The following is a 23,520-nucleotide window of genomic DNA, read 5'->3' on the forward strand; positions in this document are numbered from 1 at the left end:
AGCTAAAGTGGGGCAGTCAGTGAGATCCCCAAACTAGCTAATCAAACCTCCTCCAAAAAATAAATCCTATTGAGGAAACTGCTGTGCTCTAGTTCTTGTGGGATCATCTATCTAATTAAATGGTAAACTTCCCGGCAAAAGATGAGATAGTGAAGCCCCTCCCCGTCTCCGCCTCCTTCCTGCCATTTGTAGTAAGAAGAGCCTGTAGCGTTTTGCCAGGACTCCACTAAAATGGCGTCTCCGTGGAACAGAGCGATCTTCCAGCGTTGACATCGTTGCTATGCCGCCAGGGAGCGCCAAGCATAACAACTCACGCTGGAGACCGGTGCTGATGTGAAATGTGCCCGCCGTGTACAAGAACAGAAAGAAACGTTCCTCTTGCGGGCAGGTATTGTGTGCGGTAAGCGGTGCTGTCAGTGCGGGAGAGATGACACAGTCTATAGTTGTACAAGGTGAGGAATAATGGAGATACTGGAGGTGATGAATGGCTGCTTTACTTTTTCTTTTCTGCTGGTGCCATTCTAAAAGTTTGCTCCCTCTTCTAACTTGATAAGTGGCACGTCCGTGCTGTGGAGGAGTTCTGTAAGTGGGGATGGACCTGATATTTGCTGCAACCTTTCTCAAGCTTTTTTCTACATTGAGGAGCCATTAAAAAACCCTTCATGTGTCAGGGACACGAGTGAGAGGGTCAGTGGGAAGAATGTTCCTCATATTTGTAGTCATTGGGAAGAATCCCGCCATTGCAGCTAAAGAGAACATAGTTGTTGTCAGAGGTAACTTATCTGAGATGCACACATCAATCATTGCTTAACCACCTGCCTACCGGGCACTTATACCCCCTTCTTTACCAGGCCAAATTTCAGCTTTCAGCGCTGTTGCACTTTGATTGACAATTGCGCGGTCATGCAACATTGTACCCATATGAAATTTTTATCTTTTGTTTTCTCACAAATAGAGCTTTCTTTAGGTGGTATTTAATCGCTGCTGGGCACTTTACTTTTTGCGCTATAAACAATAAAAGTGCAAAAAATTTGAAAAAAAAAGTTTCTTTGTTTCTGTTATAAAATTTTTCAGACAGGTAATTTTTCTCCTTCACTGATGTGCGTTGACTGGCGCAACTGCTAGGCATTGACTGGTGCAATTGCTGGGCACTGACTGGCAGAACCACTGGGCACTGGCTGGCAGCACTGCTGGGCTGCACTGTTGGGCACAGGTGGGTGGCACTGTTGGGCACAGGTGGGTGGCACTGCTGGGCACAGGTAGGTGGCACTTCGGGGTACAGGTGTGTGGCACTGCTGGGTGGCACAGATGGGTGCACTGCTATCAACAGGTGGGTGCACTGCTGGGCACAGGTGGCGGAACTGGCGGGTGACACTGCTGGGCACAGATCATCAGGGCACTGATCATCAGTGCCGATCCCTGCTCTGACAACTGCCGGTTCTCGGCAGTACCTTCCTCACGCTCTGTGTCATTGGACACGGCTGACCACGTGGTAAAAGGCCGCTGTGATTGGCCTTTCACCACATCATGTGATTAGTTGTGTCTGTAGGACACGGCACTCACGGAGATCACTGGGGGCGCGCAGGAGAGCGCGTTCTGGGAGGACGTCATATGACACCCTCCCAGAACTTGCCGGCCGCTGTGTAGCCATCATTCGGGTATCTGCAGTTGGCAAGTAGTTAACCACTTGTCCTCCAGAGGATTTACCCCCCTTCCTGACCAGGCCATATTTTGTGTTACGGCGCTGCGTTATTTTAACTGACAATTGCGCGGTCATGCAACGCTGCACACAAATGAATTTTATGTCCTTTTTTTCCCACAAATAGAGCTTTCTTTCGGTGGTATTTGATCGCCTGTCTGTTTTTTCTTTTTTGCACTATAAATAAAAAAAGACTGACAGTTTTGAGAAAAACAATATTTTTGACTTTTTGCTATTAAACATGTCCAGTAAAAAAAGTATAAAAATAAAATTTCGTTATAAATTTAGGCCAAAATGTATTGTGTTGTCTTTGCTAAAAAAAAATCCTAATAGGTGTAAATTAATTGGTTTATGTGAAAGTTGTAGCTTTGTTTTCTTTCTTCATTTTCCAAAAATTTGTTGCAACAAACAAGATCTGTAAAATGCTTTTCATACATCTTATCAAGTTCCTTGGGGTGTCTACTTTCCAAAAAGGGGTCATTTGGGGGTGTTTGTACTATCCTGGTATTTGGGGGCCTCCGAAACTGTGATAGGTAGTCAGGAAGTGTAATGAGGAAATAAAGCCCTTTAACCGCTAGCCTACAGGGCACTTAAACCCCCTTCCTGCCCAAGCCAATTTTCAGCGCTGTCAAACTTTGAATGACAATTGCGCGGTCATGCAACAGTGTACCCATATGAAATTTTTATAATTTTTTTGAGACAGAGCTTTCTTTCTGTAGTATTTAATCACCTCTGGGTTTTTTATTTTTTGCTAAACAAACCAAAAACAACAAAATTTAGAATAAAAGTTTTTTCTTCGTTTTTTGTTATATAAAATTTTGTAAATAAGTGGTTTCTCTCCTTCACTGATGTGCGCTAATGAGGCTGCAGTGATGGCCACTGATAGGCTGCACTGATTAGGAGGCATTGGTAGGTGGCACTGATGGGCATTGACAGGCATCCCTGGGCACTGAAATGCAACGCTCATATATGACACTGGCGGCACTGGTGGGCACTGGCAGGTGGCATTGATGAGCACTGACAGCTGGCATTGATGGACACTGATAGGTGGCACTGCTGGGGCTACACTGATCATCAGGGCACACTGATCATCTGTGCTCTGATGATCAGTGTACATGTCCCCTCTGAGGGATGCCGATTACCAGCTGTCCTCTCCTCTCAAGCTGTCAGCTTGGATCATGCTTTTCTGGATTTTTTTTCTGCCTTTCTCTGGATAAATTGTGGACATAGAATTATAACTTTTTTTTTGGTTATGCATTCCACTGCAATTAACATGCAGTTCAGTGTGGAACGATTTGAGTTCATTCATTTTAGCTCAAATCACACTTTACCACACCAAATTCATGCACTACTTTCGCAAACTTGCTGCAACGCGATCCAGTACAGGCAACGCACTATGTTTGGGGTGTAATTAACTTGACGCCCGCTGCTGATCGCAACTGCAATGAGTTTTGAACTCAAGCCTGAAAATATGCATGAAACACGGGTTTCCCGCACCACGAACCAGCCCTTAGTAAGGTAAAATATATTTTGGTAAACTAGTATGCTATTGTCTGTAAAGGCTTAGTATTGTGAAGTGTTCTTGCATGGCAAGACCACTTACTGTTATCTCACATATATATTCTTCTTATTATAGCCAAATTTACCACCCTAACTCCTCCCACAGTTTTTACACTACATAGACAGTAATATACAGAAACGTGCGGATTGTTCCCGATTGGTGTGCTATTACTTTGTGGAACGTTTCACCGCATGGTTCACGAAATATCGGCGTTTTTGTGGTGAAATTGGTCCCATAGGAATGAATGGCGGAATGTTCAAAACGAGAGTGGGAGCTGACAAAAGCTAGTGTGAGATAAAAAATCAGGACATGATATCTAAACTGCCATCGCTCCCTCATTTTCAAGCCCACCTACACAAATCTTATATCAAAACGTTCAGCTATCCCTGCTGCCACTACAAATGTCCACGGCTGAGCCATAGTCCTGATAGTTTTCATAATATGACCATTTGTTTGCAACTCACGCCATTCATTGACATTCATTGAGACTCCACTCTAGCCACCTCAAATTTGAAGGGCAATATCTAAAATGTGACTGTGCCTTTTATTTTTAACATTTCAGAGACATACTATGCAAAATGTAGGTCTGGGTCTTGTGATTCTCACAATATAAAGCTCTTCGCTGTAGAATTTATAGTTTTTAAACTACAACCATTTGAAGATAGCAACCACCAGTGAAGTGAGCAAGTTGGAGCAGTTTGTTTTTAACCGCTCTTCTCTGCCCTTGCTGTAGAGTGAGTTGCCATACGCCAGGTGTGTGAGCAGGCAGCAGAGTGACAAAAGCTAGAGTGTGAGTTGTAGACTACTGGTGGAGGCAAGAACACTTCACACAATTTCCCCAGAAATTGTAGCTTTTCTAGTTTATTATGTACTCTTGAAAGATCAGCTTCTCAGTTTCTCAACTCTCTGTTGTTGTAGAGTCTTTTAGGGGCTATGCTATTCAGCCACATGTTACCCTGAGTCACAGAGAGATTGCTGTAAAGACTCCATGTTTGTGCCACTTTCATAATCAGACCATGCATTGAATGAACATGCTGAACTTACGGACATACTTTTAGTTATCGTCATTAGTAAATGGTAAGAAGAGTGCAGTTGCTAAAAGATCTTTGAGTTCCAATTCTGTGGGGGAGATTTGCGAAGGCCTGGTTCACACTAGTGCGGACCGTGCTGTCTGTATTTGCTTGGGCACGGTAGCCCATTCATTTCAATGGGCTGCTGTGCCCGTATCTCCTGCATTAAAAAGATGCATGTACCTTTTTAAAAAACGTTCTGCGGTCTGAGCAGCACGATTCCATTGCAGGTGCGGGAACACGTACAATTCCTACACCCGCAACCAGCCCACAGCCTGCAGGCTAGTTTGTAAACCCAGAGATAAACTGGTGCAGCTGTGCATAATCAATCAACTTTTAACTTCAGCTTGTTCAATTAAGCTTTGACAATAAAACCTGGAAGCTGATTGGATACTATGTACAGTTGCACCAGTTTTAGCAAATCTCCCCATCTGTGTGGATTTTAGATATTCCCTAAGTGGGTATCTTCCTATAATCCAAAATAATACTTGTAAAAATGTAGCTTCTTCTCAGACTGAAATAGGAAGACAATAAATTGGAAACTGCTTTGAACGTGGGAACATTCTGTCTTACAAAATTATAGCCTAAGCAACAGATCAATTCTGACAATGTTTTAAGATTTGTATTGCTCTTATTTTCTCGTGTAGTTGGGCAGTGTGGAAATCAGATTGGGTGCAGGTTCTGGGACCTTGCATTGAGAGAACATGCTTCCGTCAACAAGGTAAAACAACTTCCTTTTCAGATTTTTTTTTTTTTTGTTAAATCCAAGGTGGCACGTACTTTGTTTAAAGCTCCTATGCTGACTTGCACTTCAAAATAGTCCTGAGTGGTACCAAATCAGAGAAGGCGTTCTGGAGAAGCAGGTCTGCAGGGACAACATTAATGACAGCTCATCTTCAACTTAGTCCAAAGCAAAGTAAATACTTCACCAAGTGTTCATGTGGCTGCTTATGCTGAGCTGTTTGGCTTAAAGGCTGTTTACCTTTTGTATAAAAAAAAAAAATGATTTAAAAATAATAAATACACCTTTTTGCAGGTAAAAAAAATGTGCATTTATTATTTTTGTATACTCTGCAGCCTATAAATCATTGCACCCACAATCAGCAGAGCACAGGTGCAATGTCAGGATCCTGCAGACTCTGTCAACTGTCTGCCGTAAATCCCATACAGGCAGTCAGTCCAGGAGGAATCAATGAACTACAAGAGAGCTCGCCAGCACCCTTGTAGTTCATTAATTCACAGGAAACTGAATGAATGATGCTGCCGTGTGGGTGGAGCCATGCATTACTGTGCTTTCTTGAATTGTAACAGCGGGTGCGGGGAGAAGGTCCCCTGCCCACTGTCACAATGGGGGATCAGGACAGGTGCAGGCAGGTAATCTTGGTAACATGGTACACCCTAAATACGGGTGTAACATGTTACCAAAGATGAACTTATCCTTTAAAGTATGTTTCTGCTCATGGTCAATGCTGTGAATACATGCTGAGGTTAAGACGTTAAAGTGAGCCTGTGATAGCTTAAAAATGTAAAAGTGTCACAAGGGTAACTCTCATGCCAGTATTCACTCCAGGGATGTTGGCCTCAACAGCCCAGGCTCCTGCACACCTCCAAAGCATACAATTTGATGAGCTGGAGTCCGGCTATGATCCATCACAATGCTTTAGTCAATAAAAGACGAGGAAGCTGGTGCATTCTATCAAACTCAGCAAAGTGCTAATGCATTTTAACCAAAGCCTTAATTATAGTGGAACTAACCTTAGCATTTAAAAAATCGGGAGGAGGCAGCTCTTTATTGCAGAAGACACGTGGTATGTCTCTTTTGCAATAAGACACTTGCCTGCTTGCTCACAGCCTCCTGTGCTGTTGCACAGGATTGACTGACTTCTGTGCACATGTGTAGGATCACGTCACTCCTTGTGGGCAATCAAGAGGCTGAAAACCTGGTTTACCTCCTGTCATTTATCTTTCAAATGCCAAGTCAAGAATCTGTGGACAACCTAGGTCTAGTCTTTAAAGCTTGCACCATACATTACAATTTGTACAATGCTGCTTTGAATTTGGTAGCAGTGCAGCAGTGTTGTCCCCCCATCACAGGAAGCTGCATTAGATGGACTACACTGGTAGGGTCAGCCAGTATTGTGAGACTATGTAGGGGAGATAAGGTAAATTGGTAAGCACAGATGCAGCATAATATATATGGGAAGCCATAGTTCTAATTTAAAGAGCTCCAGAGGAATCATTTGAAGCCTAGACCGTTACATTTGTGGTTAGGTTCACGCCATAGGCAAATGAATACTGTAGAGCTGTTCTTACATCTTTTTAGTGTTTTTAAAAATATATAACCAGATGCAAACCATTTTCTTTTTCCAGAAAGGAATTTACGATGAAGCTCTGTGCAGCTTTTTTAGAAATGTTGATACAAGGTAAGGGTTATTGTTCATGCAGAAAAATAAGAAACTTTAAATCTGCTGCTTGCACAGCCCTGAAAAACTATTGTGCATAATCTGAAGAACTGGATGTCAGTGCTATGGATCCCTTGACTTAAATTAATCTCAGAAAGCTTTGTATCGGTCAGGACAGTCTGTCATGGTGGTAAATTAATTTAGAGGATGATTGTAGTGGTTCCAGGTGTTCATTGGCCCGCTAACATCATGCTTGGGTGGTTTATACAGTTTGATTTGTTGCATGTGGCCAGTATCAGTGCCTATTCAAACCTGACCATTTTCATGCAGTAAAACACATGAATAAAAATGCATTTGAAATAGAAATTCCATTCTCTCCTATGTGGCTGGTTTACATCTATGCAATACAGTTTAGTATATGTTTAAGGGGAACTATATAGGGCCATTTGCATCGTTGTGTGTGCGTTACCTCATGTGTTGCAATTCACACATGTGTGAATAGGCTTTTAGTAGTCCTATAGCTTGCACCAGGTTGTAGGACTGCTCTTACCAAGACGTCTTTACTGATATCTCCCTGGCCATTAAATATGTCATGAAAGAAACACAATGACTGCCATTTTGACCTCTCTTTCTGACAATGTTAGCTGGTCATATTGCCTTTCTGGCGTCAATGAAACCTAGATACATGGGACAAATTTAGTGGTATCAGTATGCAGTGGTAACTTGGCAATAACTTTGTGGGGCATAATTTTAAAGCCGTAAATGTGATATTCACTGCAGGTAAATCAATTACTGTAATATAAAACACATACATCAGGAAGATTCATCTGCAGTGCATTATTGGTGAATGTCATATTTACTGCCTTATAAATATACCTCAATGACTAAATTGAATGCCTAAAAATGTTTACACTGTTGTGGAAGGACATATTGTAGCACACTTTTATGAACTCAATACCCGCTGAGATTTTTATTTGTATTTTATAATCTGATACATGTGGAAAAATGCAATTTACGTTTGAAATATAAATATATAATGCAACTGCTGGCCTGCCAAGCTTGCTTGCAAGCAATGCCATGTGATTGCTGTGATTGTCTAGCATACTAATCAGTAACCATGCTGATTGGTCTTCATTCTGACAGGACCATTGTCATCTATACTACTGCCACAGCACTAATGGCTAGCATCAGAAGTGGCTACTAGTTCGGTCACTGTATCCTGATCTTTTTTTTTTTTCCTTGTGTACATTAAATCACTGACTGGGAACAAGCATGCAGATATAGACTTCTGACTTTTCCTCAGCTTTGTGGATCTGCATAATTTTTCCAGGTCAGTGACTCAAATTATTGTAGCCAGAGAATCCACATAGCAGCCAGGGAAATAGAATTTTCAGAAGGAGGTCAGCAGTGGCAGCTTCCATAGCTTTCTCATGTCTCTAACATGTGTAAAAAGCTTATTTACATTATGTTAAAAGACTCTTAATATTTGTAGCAGTGTATGTAAAGGTATTAAAGGATAAGTTCACCTTTTTAAAAAAAAATAATAATAAATGCACATTTATTGGCAGATAAAAACGTGCATTTCCTGTTTTTTTTTGTTTTTTTTATTTCTGAAGAGTCTGTAAAGCATTGCAACCGCATCTGCAGCAGCACTGGTCTTTTTCCCTGTTCTCAGTGGACAGAATAATAGCAGTGGGAGCCATTGGCTCCTGCTGCTGTCAGTCAAATCCAGTAAGGAGGGAGGTGAGGCTGGGCCAAGCTGTCCTTTGTGTGTCTGTTGATGCACATAGCCCAGCCTGGGAAATGTACCCGCATATGAGCCCCCATAGGATACGGCTTGCTATGGGGGCACACTCAGGAGAGGAGTGGACAGCACCAATGGGAGACCTCAAAATATAAGGTAAAGGGCCCCTCTGTGCAATATCTTTGCACAAAGCAGGTAAGCATAAACCTCTTTTTTTTAATTTTAGGTAGAAAAACAAATACAAGGTTTTAGCATCACTTTAAGCTGGAATCCCGATTCTACAGTTGATTACTCTAAAAAGGTGTACTTCCCTACTATAAAATAATGACTTGGTGGTGTAAACCTCCCTAACCCTCGGTTGGTTTGTAATTTTGCTATTGCTATATTTTTGTGGGTTTGTTTACCTTTTATGTCAGATTGGTTAATGGAATTGACTAATACTTGGAAGTTCTTGCTGCATAGTGACCTGTTTTTATATTGCACTTGTCTTATATTGTTACTTTTGTGCCTAACTTTTTTACTTAACCCCTTCACGCTGAAGGTTAAAACAAATCTTTATGCCTAAGCACAATTTTTTTACTTTGACATGTGTTAGTAAAACTGTACATATCCTCACAACTACTTTGTTCATCCAGGAGAATTTTACCTTGTTTTTTTGTTTTGTTTTTTTTCAGAGCAAACTGAGCTTTCTTTTGGTGGTAAATGGTTATGGATATCTCCTGATTTTTTTTTTTTTTTTATTATTATCAAAGGAAACCTGGCCCAAAATAGTAAAAACATATATATTTTATTTAATTTAGCAATATGTTTCTTGTTAATACCAGCACCTACCACCAAAAAACAACCCAAAATTAATTCTCCTGCTTATGACGATCGCAGCGATACCACATGTGTTTTGTTAATTATTGTTTGTACCCATAGTACAGCCCAAAAACATAAGTGAGCATTTTGCTTTTTTTTTTTTTTTTTTTTTGTCCTACCTAAAACACACTGGCACTTTAAAAAAAAATCCTACCCAAGGTATACTGAACTTGACTTTTGACTCTTACCTGACTCAGACACTGACATAAATTAAACCTTGATCTAGGTTTTTTTTTTTTCTCTCTCTCTCTGCAAGAAGAGAGAAAGATACAATGTATCTCTCTCCTCCATTCAGAGCAAGAAAACACGGAGGCAAGCTTCACAGTGACTGATCACTCTTATAGCCAATCAGAGGCTATCGCAGTGATCAGGTGACCCAGAATTGGGAGTTCTGGGTTCCGATCGTTAGCTCTTGGTAAGACCCTGGTGTCCATACTGGGAGCGCGTTGTGTGGCGAGCTCCCAGGAAAAGGGAGATATGGAAATATGTGGCCCCATGGCAAAAAGCCCATTGTAGTGGTGCCGCATATTTATGTTATGTTGGCATATAGGGGTTAAATTCAGATGCATACTTTTGTGCATTTGGGGGAAAAAAATATATATTTATGATTTTTATTTTCTTGTGTTTACTTATTAAAATATTATTGAAACTGAGAAGCCAACAAAAATTATGTACATTGTAGCTTACCAGTCCTGTAGTGGCTACATTTGTTTTCACTTTTCAGGCTAAGAACATTTTTATCAATTACAGAAAATATTTAAAATGCAGTGTCCTTGTCACTTTCTGTAAGCTCAACAGAAAGTTAAGAATCGTATTTCTATTGTGTAAACTATTAATCCCATTGATCCACTATGTAATGGATATGAAGGGCAGAAATCTACCCCATATTGCAACCTAGATACAGTGAAGAAATGAGTGTATACTTGAAAGGTCAAGAAGTATGTTCACAGAATTACCAGGTTAAAAAAGCCAGCAAAGAAAGAAAACAGCTACTACATCTAAGAGCTGGCAATGTCTTAAATTTTTTGGGGTGTTCAGTATGCTTTAAAAAGTTTGTGATGAGAGGATGCAAGCCTCTTGTCTTGAAGGACTTTTACAGTTTGAGGAAAAGTCTTGTGTGAAAATACTCTTTAGTCATAAGTGCATTGTAAAACAATGATTTAGTATTTAGACATGGTAAAATGCTTACCAGTGTCCCAGTCAGTTTGTGGTGAATAGGAGAGCTGTTTAAATATTGTTTAAAAAGAAAATTGTCTTTGTTTTCAAGAGCTGAAGCTGTCAAACCAGATGTTCAGAGAGGGAAGATTTGCTCACTTAAAGCACGGGTAAGACAAATGATACTGATTGCATCTTGAATTAACATCTCTAAAAGTACCGGTGCTGTTATGACTGCACAATAATGTAGCTTCTGTCCTGTTGATTACACAAAGTATGACTATGGTTATCAAAGAATGTAATGGAGACTTTTATTATAAATATTTCTAAGTCATGTACAACCCAATTATGCTATGAATTAATTTAGCACTTTACTCATACTCTTATTCATTGCCTGGTGGGGATATACCTTGTTAAATGTGCTGCATGTTTTAAACTACTGTAATTAAACTACTTTCTGAAATCTCAGATGCACTTCAGCTCTAGCTATATAATTTTAAAAAGTCATAAGCACCTGTTGTCACGATCACGGCATCAGACCCCAGACCTTCTCACCAAACTCGTGACCGAAGGACTAGCCGATCTAAAACCGCGATGTCACGTGGGTAACAATGTTACACCCAGCTGCACCCTGCACAAGTATTTTCCAGCTAATTGGACCACAATCAATGTACCGGCAGCCTGAGCGATTGTTACTCAGTCAGGTTAATTACGCAATTGACCCTTCACACTGCCACCACCTCCTTTTTGTACAGAGAAAGAGGAAACTCGGCAATCTCAGCAATAACACTATAATGGTTGAGGTAATCGTCTGCATAACACGGTTATACAGAGGGTTAAACGACCACAGTAGCATTCTCTTTAGAGGCAGGAATTCGTAAATTGCAATAAACGCTATAGAAACAGTTCAAGACTTTCAGAAGGAAAGATTTATTACTAAAAGGTCAAACGGGTGCAATAAAAATATTTACAGAAAAGAGGTAACTAAGATAGATATATAATATGCAGAGACTAACAGCACAGCAAAGAGATATCAGAGAGAGGTGAAAGGGTTAAGGTATTTGCCAAAGTCCTGGGTTAGCAGATCCAAGTTTTCAGAGCGAAAGGGCACGGGTCTCCCCAGGTGATACTGATGTTAAAATGGGAGACATCTTCAACTTCTTCTTTTCTTAGGCCTGACATCATAATTTGTAGTTCCCCAGCAGGGGGCGTCTTTGAAGTCAAGGACCAATCCCCCGTTTAGGGCGTGTAGGTATGGGCGGTGTGACAGTGTGCCGATCTGTCACCCAGGATTCTCAACAAGGCAGGTTGAGGGGCTCCGGGGTAAGTGTTTGATACAGAGGAAAGTGGCTTTTCACTTTCCTCATTTGTTTGTAAGGTCCATTTTGGGACCTGGAGCCTGGAGATTTCAAAGCTATTTGGGAGGGATGAAATCTCCAATCCTGGGACCAGGTTTTGGGAATAGCCAGGAGACTGATTGCACAGGTGTGTGCAGGCCTTTTCATAGAGTCAGGACCAGGGTTCTGGGTTCCACCTTGGCAGATGGAGTCAGGAGGGCTCCACCTGGAAGACAGGAGTCAGGAGGGCTCCACCAAGGAGAGGTGGAAGCCAGACTAGCTGTGTGTTAGTGGCCAGCTGTGTGCAAGAGCCATAATTTGGGAAGAGTCTGCAGGAGACAGACATCAAACTGCGTACAAGCCAGGAGGCTGAATTTTTGTTGTTTTTGCTTGACGGTGGATACCCCTGCGTGGGAAGCATGTTATGGAACTTTATTTTTAAATAAAATTGGGCAAAAAGGCCCTTAAAGAAGTGAGTTGCTGTGTGCTTTTGAAAGGAAAAGCTCTACCACTGGAAGCAAGTTCCCACAGCGGATACCTCAACTAGAGCCAAAATCTCCCTTACCTCATATTTTGGCCCATAACTTTCCATCTGCACAAGTGACATTCCACCCGCGGGTAGATTATTATGCAGACACGTCTGAGGATTGGTTAGAGATGAAATATGTAATTCTATACTGAACGGTTCACGAGATCTATTTTTCTGCTTTCCTGTGTATTCGAGACAAGGGAAGTGACCTACCACGCCTTCTCATGGCCAATCTGACGATATGTCTGGTTTTTAAGCAAGTCTCTCATATTCCAAGATATGAGACATAGGGGAAAAATGGATTTTAACAAAGGTCATCTGATTCTGTCACATACGCTGAGTTAGGTTTATTAGGTTGGAATCTCTTTCAACTCCTGGGAAAACTTGCCTTATCTCTTACGAGGTGTTACAATTTGCAGGTTCTTTGGACAGTGAGGCCCCTGCTCCCTTGGGGGGCTTTATAGCTCCTATGACCCCTCTGTGACACACATACACACTGGCCAAATGTCGCTGGGACTCTCAGAAAGGGAGGGAGGAAAATGAGGGGGAAATATGTTTGTCAGGATGGTTAACCCCTTTGCCAAGATGGAGGTTCTTAAAATGGAGGACTGCGTCAGTCTCTGGGTCTACGCTGTTACACCTGTGTTTTTGAAATGGCATCTACAAAAAAAAAAATCCCTTGTGAAGGGGACCAGCAAGATAGTCCTTCAGGTAAGGTAATTGTCAATTGCTGCAAGGATCCTCCAAGGTTTCTGAATATCCAAACCACCACAGGTAGGAGAGAAATCCAGCTAGAAGAGAGGAATAGAAAGCACCTCTGATAATATCCTCCAGTATCAGATGAAATAAAGGTAAAAAGCGGGAAGCTTGTCTCTTAATGGCCTAAATAATACACAGAGTGTATCTTGGCTACATACGAATCGTCTCCTAGAGGAAGGAAGCTTTCTCAAACTATTTCCACTCGTGATACTGATCTGAAGAAAAAAAAGTTACACTCCTTCTGTTATCTTTGCTACTGAAAGACGTGAGCTTCTAGTGTTTTAACTCCTATTCCAATTTAGTCTGGAATATGCTCTTAGATGGACTTTCTGCTTCTCTGTACTTTTTGAAATGGGGCAAATTTGTCTTGGAGTTGAGTTGTCCGCTCCTTCTTGCAGTGCGAATGGATACGTTCAGGAACCCATTCCTGGATAGTAAGAGGGTAGTTTTTTGATTGAAATAGATACTATATTACATAAGTATAAAAAAACATGATACTCGTTATCGGGGTACATCTCACCCTATACTGCGACGCAGCGCACCACATTGCAAATATAGTTCCAAGCATACTATAAATACATTCAATAAATAAATTCACTCAGCGGTATGATGCCTGACGTGATGTGCGTGGCGGACGAATCTCCAGACCAACACGTCATGCATAACGCCGCAAACCCCGAGACCATAGCATCCTAAAACAGAGTACATTTCTTAACATTACGTAGTCATGCAAAAAAAAAAAAAACCGGATGTTACACTTTACAATAAGCATCGAGTGTGTGGGGGGGGGGGAGGGGAAAAAGGAGGGGACATAGGCCCGAAGCTTTATTGAAGGGACAAAGACACGCAAGGGGGAGTAGGGGGAAGGGGAGATCTTCAGACGTTCTCTTCCTCCTTAAAGTCCGTCAAGGTATAGTCTCTGAGCAGACTGAGGATCAGTCTGCGGCAGTCCTCAATGGACATCCTCTCCCGCTGGTGGATGAGGCGCTTCCTGGCGCACCATAAAGCGTCCTTAAAACAACACAGCACCCGCCAGGCGCCGTCAATGTCCTCCAGAGAAAAAGTTCCACAGAATAGTCCATTCAACACCCCAAAGTGTGTGATGGCTGTCTGTGGTACAAATTCCTTGAGTTCAGGTTCCAGGGCCCCCAACAGGTCCTGAGCAAAAGAGCACTCCCAGAAAATGTTATGAGACGTTTCCTCATGGATGATGCAGAAGGGGCAGTGTCTGTATCTGCTCAGGTTCCTGGCATGCATAAATGTCCTGAGAGGCAACCCCCCTTGGATTGCCATCCATGCCAGGTCCTTATGCCTGTTGGTGAGAATGTTTGAAGTAAGAGGGTAGTTAGTTCTCCAGTGTCTGGGTATTACCATTCTAGCTGCTATAAGAAAAATGCAAAGGAGATCATTGATGGCATTTGAAATTAATCCTGGGAGCATGAGATGGAGGACAATATCTGGTGTCCCCAAGATGGAAAGGCTGCTCACTTGTTCATATATTGTAAAGATCTTTGCCAAGACGGGCATGACCAAGGGCTAGGACCGCCAGATACGTAGTCTAGTACCTTCCTCTGTCATGCAACATCAGAAAAAGTCCAACAGCGAGCTAAATATTTTTTTATGCTAATTTCCAATGTAAATTTGTACTTTTTAACTGATTAATCTGCTAATAACTTTGCTGTTCACACTACTGATGAGTAACAAAATATGCATAATAGGCTACACAGATGTAGGCTTATTTATTGAGGCAGGCAGGTTAATGAAGCAACATGGTGCTGCTCTCTGCAGCTTTCTCCTGTGCACCTAGTGTTGTTGGATGACATGTCCATAGGCGGTGAGTCCTTGACACCCTTGGCTCTCAGGAAGTAAGTTGAATGATGGGCATCATTCAACACATAAGAACACCGGATCACAGAGCAGTGGATCTGTTGGTGACAGCGATGGAGTATTACAGCGAAAGTTTTTTTGGGGTTTTTTTAAATTATTATTTTAACAGGTTGTGGGATATTTTATTGTTTTAATTTTGTGCTTGAGATAGAATCAAGTTTGAAAACAGACCTGTGGTGTGAAAGGTAGTGAACTGACTGCTGATTAAAACTGCAGTCATCACAGGATCTCTTAAATTCTGGGTGGCACTCTTATGTTAAAAGCAACAATGACATGGTTTTGTAGTAACCAGTCCCTGCCCACTTCCCATGTTACCTTATTGGCTGCAAATTGTGGAATGGAAAGTGGAAGGAGCAAGCTACCATTAGAGCTTGTGGGAAAATTAGTTTAGTATGCATTCACACAGATGTGGGATCCTGTAGTTCTTTGCAATTGGGCATCAAAACAGAGTACTTGGTAAATATTTGGCTTTATGTTGGAAGCAGAAAGAACCTTAGCTAAATGATTCTTAGCACCCCCACCACATTCACACTTTGGAGAAGAGTAATAGCAGGACCGATACCAGAAGTGTGCAGATCCACTGATTGGTGGAATATTACTAATGTGGGTTACGGCACTTTTATTGCTTTTTACAAAGCCTCAGTATTAGGCTTATTATTGCATAGGGAATACTTTAATGTTTAGATTTTTTTTCCCACATTCCTGGAATCAAGTACATAATGAAAGCATCACAACATTAAAAGTCCCTCACAAACACTCATGAGAGACCAATATATTTATTTGCCTAGTGCCTGTAAGTACAGTGATCAAAATCATGCTAAATGTGTTTTTGTTTTTCATTAGGCTGTCTTGATAGATATGGAAGAAGGTGTTGTAAACGAGATATTACAAGGGCCTCTTCGAGACCTTTTTGATAGCAAGCAGCTCATTACTGATGTGTCAGGCTCAGGAAATAATTGGTAAGACCCTAATACTACATATCTGTAGAGTATTGGTACATAAACCGAGGTCTGGGAGCCACAGCTGGCTGTCATTTTTAATTTAGCATTGTTTACGGTAACTTTTTCAGCAGAGCTTTAGTATTTGTCTTCAGAGCCAACTGTCACAGGTGCATGTGCTACATATATATCTCAAATAATCTTTACCACATCAATGTAATTTCAATAGTAATATTTTAGGTCTTTAAATCTAGTTATTATTACAATAATACCTGCCGATCTTACCATGGTGGTCCTTGTTTCAGGCACTGCCTGTTATAGGGTGACAAGGATCTGTCTACCAATTATTTTTTTGCTTTTGATACCTTGTCACGTGCATCCTGTGGGGACTGTACCTATACTAATTGAACAGGCATGTTCTGCCAGTATCATTATCAGGAAACCTGTCCTGAGCAATAACTTGCAGTGTGGACAGGATGTTATGGTCAGCAGCAGTGCAATGCAAAATAAAGTAAAAGGGATCAAACCAGGATTTTTTTTAAAAAATGATACACATTACTTTAGTAAACTAGATGTCATTCAGTTAGAGTTTACATCTACTTTAAGGTGATGTGAGGGTTCTCATAACTGTTTAAAGTTATCCTAAAGGCAATTTTTTTTAATTTAAAATAAATCTATTTTACCGTAATGCACAAAAGTGGTCTTTTACGTCTTCTTGGCATGCCTCTGTTCCTTCTGTCAGCGGGTGCCAGCATAGCAAGCTGTCGGCGCACTCTGAAGTTGGACTGTGTGCGTTCATAGACACACAGCGCCAATAAGCCACACTCCCTGCCCTCTCTGCACAGGATTTTTTTTTTACTCAACAACTTTTTCTATAATAACGAAAAAAAAAATAGAGTAACAATAAAAACAAAAGAGACAGATACCTCAGTATCGGAGAGTAGTAGTAAAAAGAAAAACAATAGAAAGAGAGTAAACAAGTGGCTTCCATTTTCACAACACAAATACCATCTTGTAGGAGTAACACAATTTCGGTCTGCAATTTCCATTGGAAACACAGCTTGTGTGAGCAGGTATGTTAACATTAGACACCGAAATGACACATAAAGAGCATAAGTCACAAATGTTATATAGTACATTCTAATAAGTTCTCTGGAGTCAGTGGAGGAAAGGGAGGGGTCGTTAGAGGATAGCCAGCAGTCCCGTATTTTATGGAATTTTTTAGGGCAGCCTCTATGCTTGTATGTAAATTCTTCCCTTTTTTATTGTGGAACTCACTGCTTCTTTCCATTGTGTTTGTGCTGGAGGATTAGGCGGTAACCACTTTTGCAAAATAAGTTGGCGAGCAAGGTACAGGGTTCTGATCCATAACATATTATAATCCGAGGGTAACACCTCCTCCTGGATAATACCCAATATAGTACTCTTAGGGTCTATAGGGACCTGTGTAGAACATATGCTGGTTAGTATACTGAAAATTATGGTCCAATAACGATGTACTTTAGGACATCGCCACAACATATGGATCAGTGACCTATTATGTACCATACAACGCGTGTACCATGTGTGCAAGCACTATGGGGTATAATGAACCCTGTGTAAAATAAATAGTTGTGTCAACTGTTGAGAGGGATATCATGATACCCTAGGAGTAAGTTCAAGTGCTTGGTGCCATTGTTCTTCTTCAAAGGGACCCACATCCTCCTCCCACCTATCTCCACATTTCAGCTGTGGCATGTAGAGTATAAATTCCCTATCAATCCCCTCTCTACACAGGAGTTTGATAGGACATTTTGGCTTGCTGAACTGGTGACAGGAATCAAGAATGTATTCACGGATGAGGGTGGGGGGAACAGTTAGCAGGGCACTTAAAAAAATGTAAAAACAAATTGAAACTGCCATGCAGATTTCACTTGCAGAGACATCAGTTTACGTCAGTTTTCATGTGCGCTTCAATTAGTTTTATACATGTTGCTGATTCCTGCGCAGAAAAAAATGATACTAGTGTTGAGGTGTGAACAGGACACATAGAGAACAATTGATTTCATTGTGCCCTTGCAGAACACATGCAGAAAAACTGGCATCTCTGTACTTTGGTGTGAACGAGCACTAGGGTAAAGAAAAACCTGTTAGACCTTAGAACCGCTTAAAGATAATGTGTGGTGTGAACTATGCAGCAGGGTTTAAAAAATATTTAGTTACAGCAAATTTTGTTGAAAACAGTCATTACCATTTCTGAATTAAAATGTTTATAATAATTACAATGATTCCTGAAGATATGTACCTATTCATTTGTATGTGTAGGGCAGTTGGTCACAAGCTGTATGGCTCTCAGTACCGGGAGCAGATCGTAGAGAATTTGAGGAGGACAGCAGAGCAGTGTGATTGTCTGCAGTGTTTCTTTGTGATTCATTCAATGGGAGGAGGTAAGATGAACATTAATAGTGGACATGAAACCTGATCATGCACCAGCAGGCTTGAAAAGCATATTCATTATTCAGTATGTGCCAAGCTAGTTCATAGGCATAAAAAGGATTAACTTGGTCATTTTTACATAAATAGAAGTTTGAATTAAAAATTCCAACGTGCCCATTTCCTAGCAATGCTAATGCTGTTCAAATGCCATATCTGTTTGTGGATGTCTGCTTTAGGACCCTTTTACATGGGGTGGATTCTGCTCTGATCAGCAAGGGATCCACTCACATACAGTGGGGCAAAAAAGTATTTAGTCAGCCACCAATTGTGCAAGTTCTCCCACTTAAAAAGATGAGAGAGGCCTGTAATTGGCATCATAGGTAGACCTCAACTATGAGAGACAAAATGAGAAAAAAAATCCAGACAATCACATTGGCTGATTTGGAAATAATTTATTTGCAAATTATGGTGGAAAATAAGTATTTGGTCAATATGAAAAGTTCATCTCAATACTTTGTTATATATCCTTTGTTGGCAATGACAGAGGTCAAACGTTTCCTGTAAATCTTCACAAGGTTGGCACACACTGTTGCTGGTATGTTGGCCCATTTCTCCATGCAGATCTCCTCTAGAGCAGTGATGTTTTGGGGCTATCGCTGGGCAACACGGACTTTCAACTCCCTCCAAAGGTTTTCTATGGGGTTGAGATCTGGAGACTGGCTAGGCCACTCCAGGACCTTGAAATGCTTCTTACGAAGCCACTCCTTTGTTGCCCGGGCGGTATGTTTGGGATCATTGTCATGTTGGAAGACCCAGCCACGTTTCATCTTCAATGCCCTTGCTGATGGAAGGAGGTTTGCACTCAAAATCTCACGATACATGGCCGCATTCATTCTCTCCTGTACATGGATCAGTCGTCCTGGTCCCTTTGTGGAGAAACAGCCCCAAAGCATGATGTTGCCACCCCCATGCTTCACAGTAGGTATGGTGTTCTTTGGATGCAACTCAGCATTCTCTCTCCTCCAAACACGACGAGTTGTGTTTCTACCAAACAGTTCTATTTTGGTTTCATCTGACCATATGACATTCTCCCAATCCTCTTCTGGATCATCCAAATGCTCTCTAGCAAACTTCAGACGGGCCCAGACATGTACTGGCTTAAGCAGGGGGACACGTCTGGCACTGCAGGATCTGAGTCCCTGGCGACGTAGTGTGTTACTGATGGTAGTCTTTGTTACGTTGGTCCCAGCTCTCTGCAGGTCATTCACTAGGTCCCCCCATGTGGTCCTGGGATTTTTGACCCCACGGGGTGAGATCTTGCGTGGAGCCCCAGATCGAGGGAGAATTATCAGTGGTCTTGTATGTCTTCCATTTTCTAATTATTGCTCCCACAGTTGATTTGTTCACACCAAGCTGCTTGCCTATTGCAGATTCAGTCTTCCCAGCCTGGTGGAGGTCTACAATTTTTGTTTCTGGTGTCCTTCGACAGCTTTTTGGTCTTCACCATAGTGGAGTTTGGAGTGTGACTGTTTGAGGTTGTGGACAGGTGTCTTTTATACTGATAACAAGTTCAAACAGGTGCCATTGATACAGGTAATGAGTGCAGGACAGAGGAGCCTCTTAAAGAAGAAGGTACAGGTCTGTGAGAGCCAGAAATCTTGCTTGTTTGTAGGTGACCAAATACTTATTTTCCACCATAATTTTCAAATAAATTCTTTCCAAATCAGCCAATGTGATTGTCTGGATTTTTTTTCTCATTTTGTCTCTCATAGTTGAGGTCTACCTATGATGCCAATTACAGGCCTCTCTCACCTTTTTAAGTGGGAGAACTTGCACAATTGGTGGCTGACTAAATACTTTTTTGCTCCACTGTATCTCCTTCTGATCGGAGCAGAGCAGGCAGATGACACATCCATGTCCACTCAGTTTATGCAGAGCGGACATGGACAGATTTTTTTGTGTGGGCTGGATCGGTCCAGAGGTAGGAGGATGTAAACTAACACAAGTCTGTTTACTCCTGCCTGTCCATAGGAATATGTAGACCTACCCATCAGGTCCACCTGAAAAATTGACAGGTAGACCTAATCAGATCGCCCGCGTGAAATGGGCTTTAAAGTAGCAGCAATTTAAGAAAGAGAAAATATATATATGGTATTATAAGAGTGTTACTCTTTTAAAGCTATAACAGTAGACTACCAAAGAATGCGCATATTGCTAATTCAGTTCTTTTGTCACCCTCAGGTACAGGATCTGGTTTAGGTACATATGTATTGAATGTGCTTGAGGATGAATTCCCTGAAGTGTACAGGTTTGTCACCTCTGTCTACCCATCAGCTGAAGATGATGTAATCACATCACCCTACAACAGTGTTTTAGCCATGAAGGAGCTTACTGAACATGCAGACTGTGTGCTTCCCATTGAAAACCAAGTAAGAACCTTTACATTACAGTCATGTTTCTTTCAGCCGTCACAGCATTGTGTGTGTGTTTTAAATAAACATATACTGTGTGTATATATAGTGAAACACTGGCCAGTTGTATCTGTAAGACTACAAATCTATCTACTCTTTATCATATTAAAGCGGAACTAAACCCTCCTATAGTTTGCAGCTAAGGAAGCTGCCATCTAATCCTCTGTTTTGGTCTTCAACTGCCATCATGCTGCATATATGATCAGTTATGACACCAGCCATTTGATGGTTTGACAGTTTGGTTGAGAGCACAAGCAAATGTAATACGTCTGTAGTAGATGATGTAAGTCTGAAAAGGAGGGTCACACATCGCTGGTATCATCCACAAGAAACTTTATGGGAGATTGCTCAGACAGAACTTGGTTCTGCCATGGTATTCTGTCTGAGCAGTCTCCAGTAAAGTTTCATGTGGATAGAATTGTATTATTCTCATTAATTACACTGTTCAACAGGTAAAAAGTTTTGGGCATAAAATTAGCTAATCTTACATAATTTTGGGGTGCTGAAAACGAAAATGACCCTAAAAAAATGTTGATTGGCTCTAGTTTCCATGATATATTCACCCATCTAATGACGTAAGCCATTCAAAATTATGATGCAACTTCAGCTGCATATTGCGCAATTGATACTGGTGACCAATAGAAAATTGCATGTATACTGAGATGATTCAATATTAGCCTTTAATTGCATCACTTCACTGCATAAAAGCTGCAGTATCTGTAGCTGATTGTAGCTCAACAGCGTCTTTACATTTTGTTTTATGCTTATATAGGCTACTCAGTAATGCCTCGAACTTGTGTGAATAAAGCAGATAATTTCTGCTATATCTGCGGTGAAATAACTTTTATCTCACAAAAAAGGAGGATAACAGGAACGATTAAGAAAGCCTACAACTTGTATTTTGGCTGCAAGATAGGAGACCAGGACAAGAGCTGGGCACCACATATATGCTGCAATTCTTGTGGGACGGCGCTGGAGCAATGGTTGAATGGAAAAAAGGCATCTATGCCTTTCGCTGTGCCAATGATTTGGAGAGAGCCAACAGATCATGTTAGTAATTGTTACTTTTGTATGGTGCCTCCAATTGTAAAAGGGCTAAATAAGAAGAAAAAGTTATCTGTGCACTATCCAAATATTCCATCGGCAATACGTCCAGTTCCTCATGGAGAGGGGCTACCAATTCCTAAAGCACCAGAATCCTTCGTGGTTGAGTCAAGTGAGGAAGAACCTGAAGCGTGTAGTCACGTGCAGTTGTAAGAGATAGCCCTTTCCTCGAATACAAGAGAAAAGCCAAGAGAAGCAAAACCGACACAAACTGAAGACAAAACTAGTGAGAATCCTAAGTATTAAAATGATTCAACTTAGCTTATGGCTATAATTTTTCTTGGTAATCCTATGCAATATATTATGCCATTTAGGCTTTGTTATGTAGTCAATATCACTTTATATTTGTGGAAAGACATCTATCTATATAATTATTGTGCATTATGTAGTCATTACGCCTATAGTAGAAAACTTTCCGTTTACAGAAAAACTAGAGCCAATTGACAAATTTCATTGTTATATTTGAACTCAGAATGTGAAATTCATTAAGAAATGGATCCTTTTGTTTCCAAAACTGGCAAAAAATAAAAATTTGTTGAACAGTGTTATAGGCAGATGTCCAAAGTACCCCCCTCCTTACATCAGATGTCAAGAGCCTTCCCATTATCAGAAGTCGGAGTCACCCACTCTCCCTCACATTGCAGTTCACCTCCCTTACCTTGTGCTGCTGCTGCGAAGAAGCTGGGGGCAGAGCTGGGAAGCAGAATGTGCAAGGTTTGGAAGAGGACCAGAAGAGGGTTGCCAGAGTCTGCTGTATGCTGAAACCAAGGTAGGCAGAGACGAGAGGGTGCTGCAGCTGCACAGAGAGGCACAGGATCTGTAGGAGGAGTTCTGTCTTCCTCTCTGCTGCTGACTGCTTACACAAGGTGGGGGGGCAGAGACAGGCCTCGCCACATCTGCATGGAGGAGTGCAGGATCTGGCAGAGGAGTTCTGTCCTCTCTGCTGCCGATTACTGAGATAAGGTGGTGGTGGAGACAAGTGGTGTGCCTCAGCTGCTGCCAGACTCATCCACCTTGCCGACCACTCAGTGTCTGCCAACCCCCTCTGCCAATCCCTCCACTGGCTTCCACTCACCCAACAAATAAAATTCAACAGCCTACAAAACCACCCACAACTTGGCCCCCAGCTACATCACTGACCTGGTCTCAAAGTACCAATTAAACCGCTCTCTTCGGTCCTCCCAAGACCTCCTGCTCCTGACTTCTCCCAAGCTTCTCACATCCTTTGGAACTCCCTACCCCAATCTGTCTGACTATCTCCTAATCTATCTACCTTTAGACGATTCCTGGAAACCCTTCTCTTTAAAGAAGCCTATCCTACATCTAATGCATTGTGTTTTTACTTTCTCCACTCCTTTCCCACAGCTATTACCTTTTTGTGTCACTTGAACCATCTTCTTAGATTGTAAGCTCTGACGAGCAGGTCCCTCTTATTCCTTTTGTACCAAATTGTATTGTAACTGTAATGTCTGCCTTCATTTTGTAAAGTGCTGCGCAAACTGTTGGCGCTATATACATCCTGTATAATAATAATATATACAATACTGTGCAAAAGTTATAGGCAGGTGTAAAAAAGTGCTGTAAAATA

At 41.4% G+C, this 23,520-nt stretch overlaps 1 protein-coding gene across 3 annotated transcripts in view; it reads left to right on the top strand.

Annotated features, from left to right (window-relative positions):
• Positions 1 to 218: 218 nt before the first annotated feature.
• Positions 219 to 23,520, top strand: part of LOC149457557 (tubulin epsilon chain-like) — a 44,193-nt gene continuing 20,891 nt past the window's right edge. Inside the window, exons 1-7 of one of the 3 annotated variants that reach the window (XR_016313604.1) lie at positions 219 to 452; positions 4,978 to 5,051; positions 6,701 to 6,753; positions 10,605 to 10,662; positions 15,848 to 15,963; positions 18,247 to 18,368; positions 20,599 to 20,786. Coding sequence is in view for 2 of the 3 variants with exons in the window: in XM_089683541.1 (XP_089539667.1) it covers positions 428 to 452; positions 4,978 to 5,051; positions 6,701 to 6,753; positions 10,605 to 10,662; positions 15,848 to 15,963; positions 18,247 to 18,368; positions 20,599 to 20,786 (636 nt within the window). In the remaining variant the exon portion in view is untranslated. The remainder of the gene's footprint in view (positions 453 to 4,977; positions 5,052 to 6,700; positions 6,754 to 10,604; positions 10,663 to 15,847; positions 15,964 to 18,246; positions 18,369 to 20,598; positions 20,787 to 23,520) is intronic. The other 2 variants (XM_089683541.1, XM_089683542.1) reach the window with 2 other exon arrangements.

This window comes from Staurois parvus, unplaced genomic scaffold, assembly GCF_062004578.1.
Source record: "Staurois parvus isolate SC_StPar_1 unplaced genomic scaffold, SC_StPar_1.0 ptg000314l, whole genome shotgun sequence".
NCBI classification, from domain to species: domain Eukaryota; kingdom Metazoa; phylum Chordata; class Amphibia; order Anura; family Ranidae; genus Staurois; species Staurois parvus.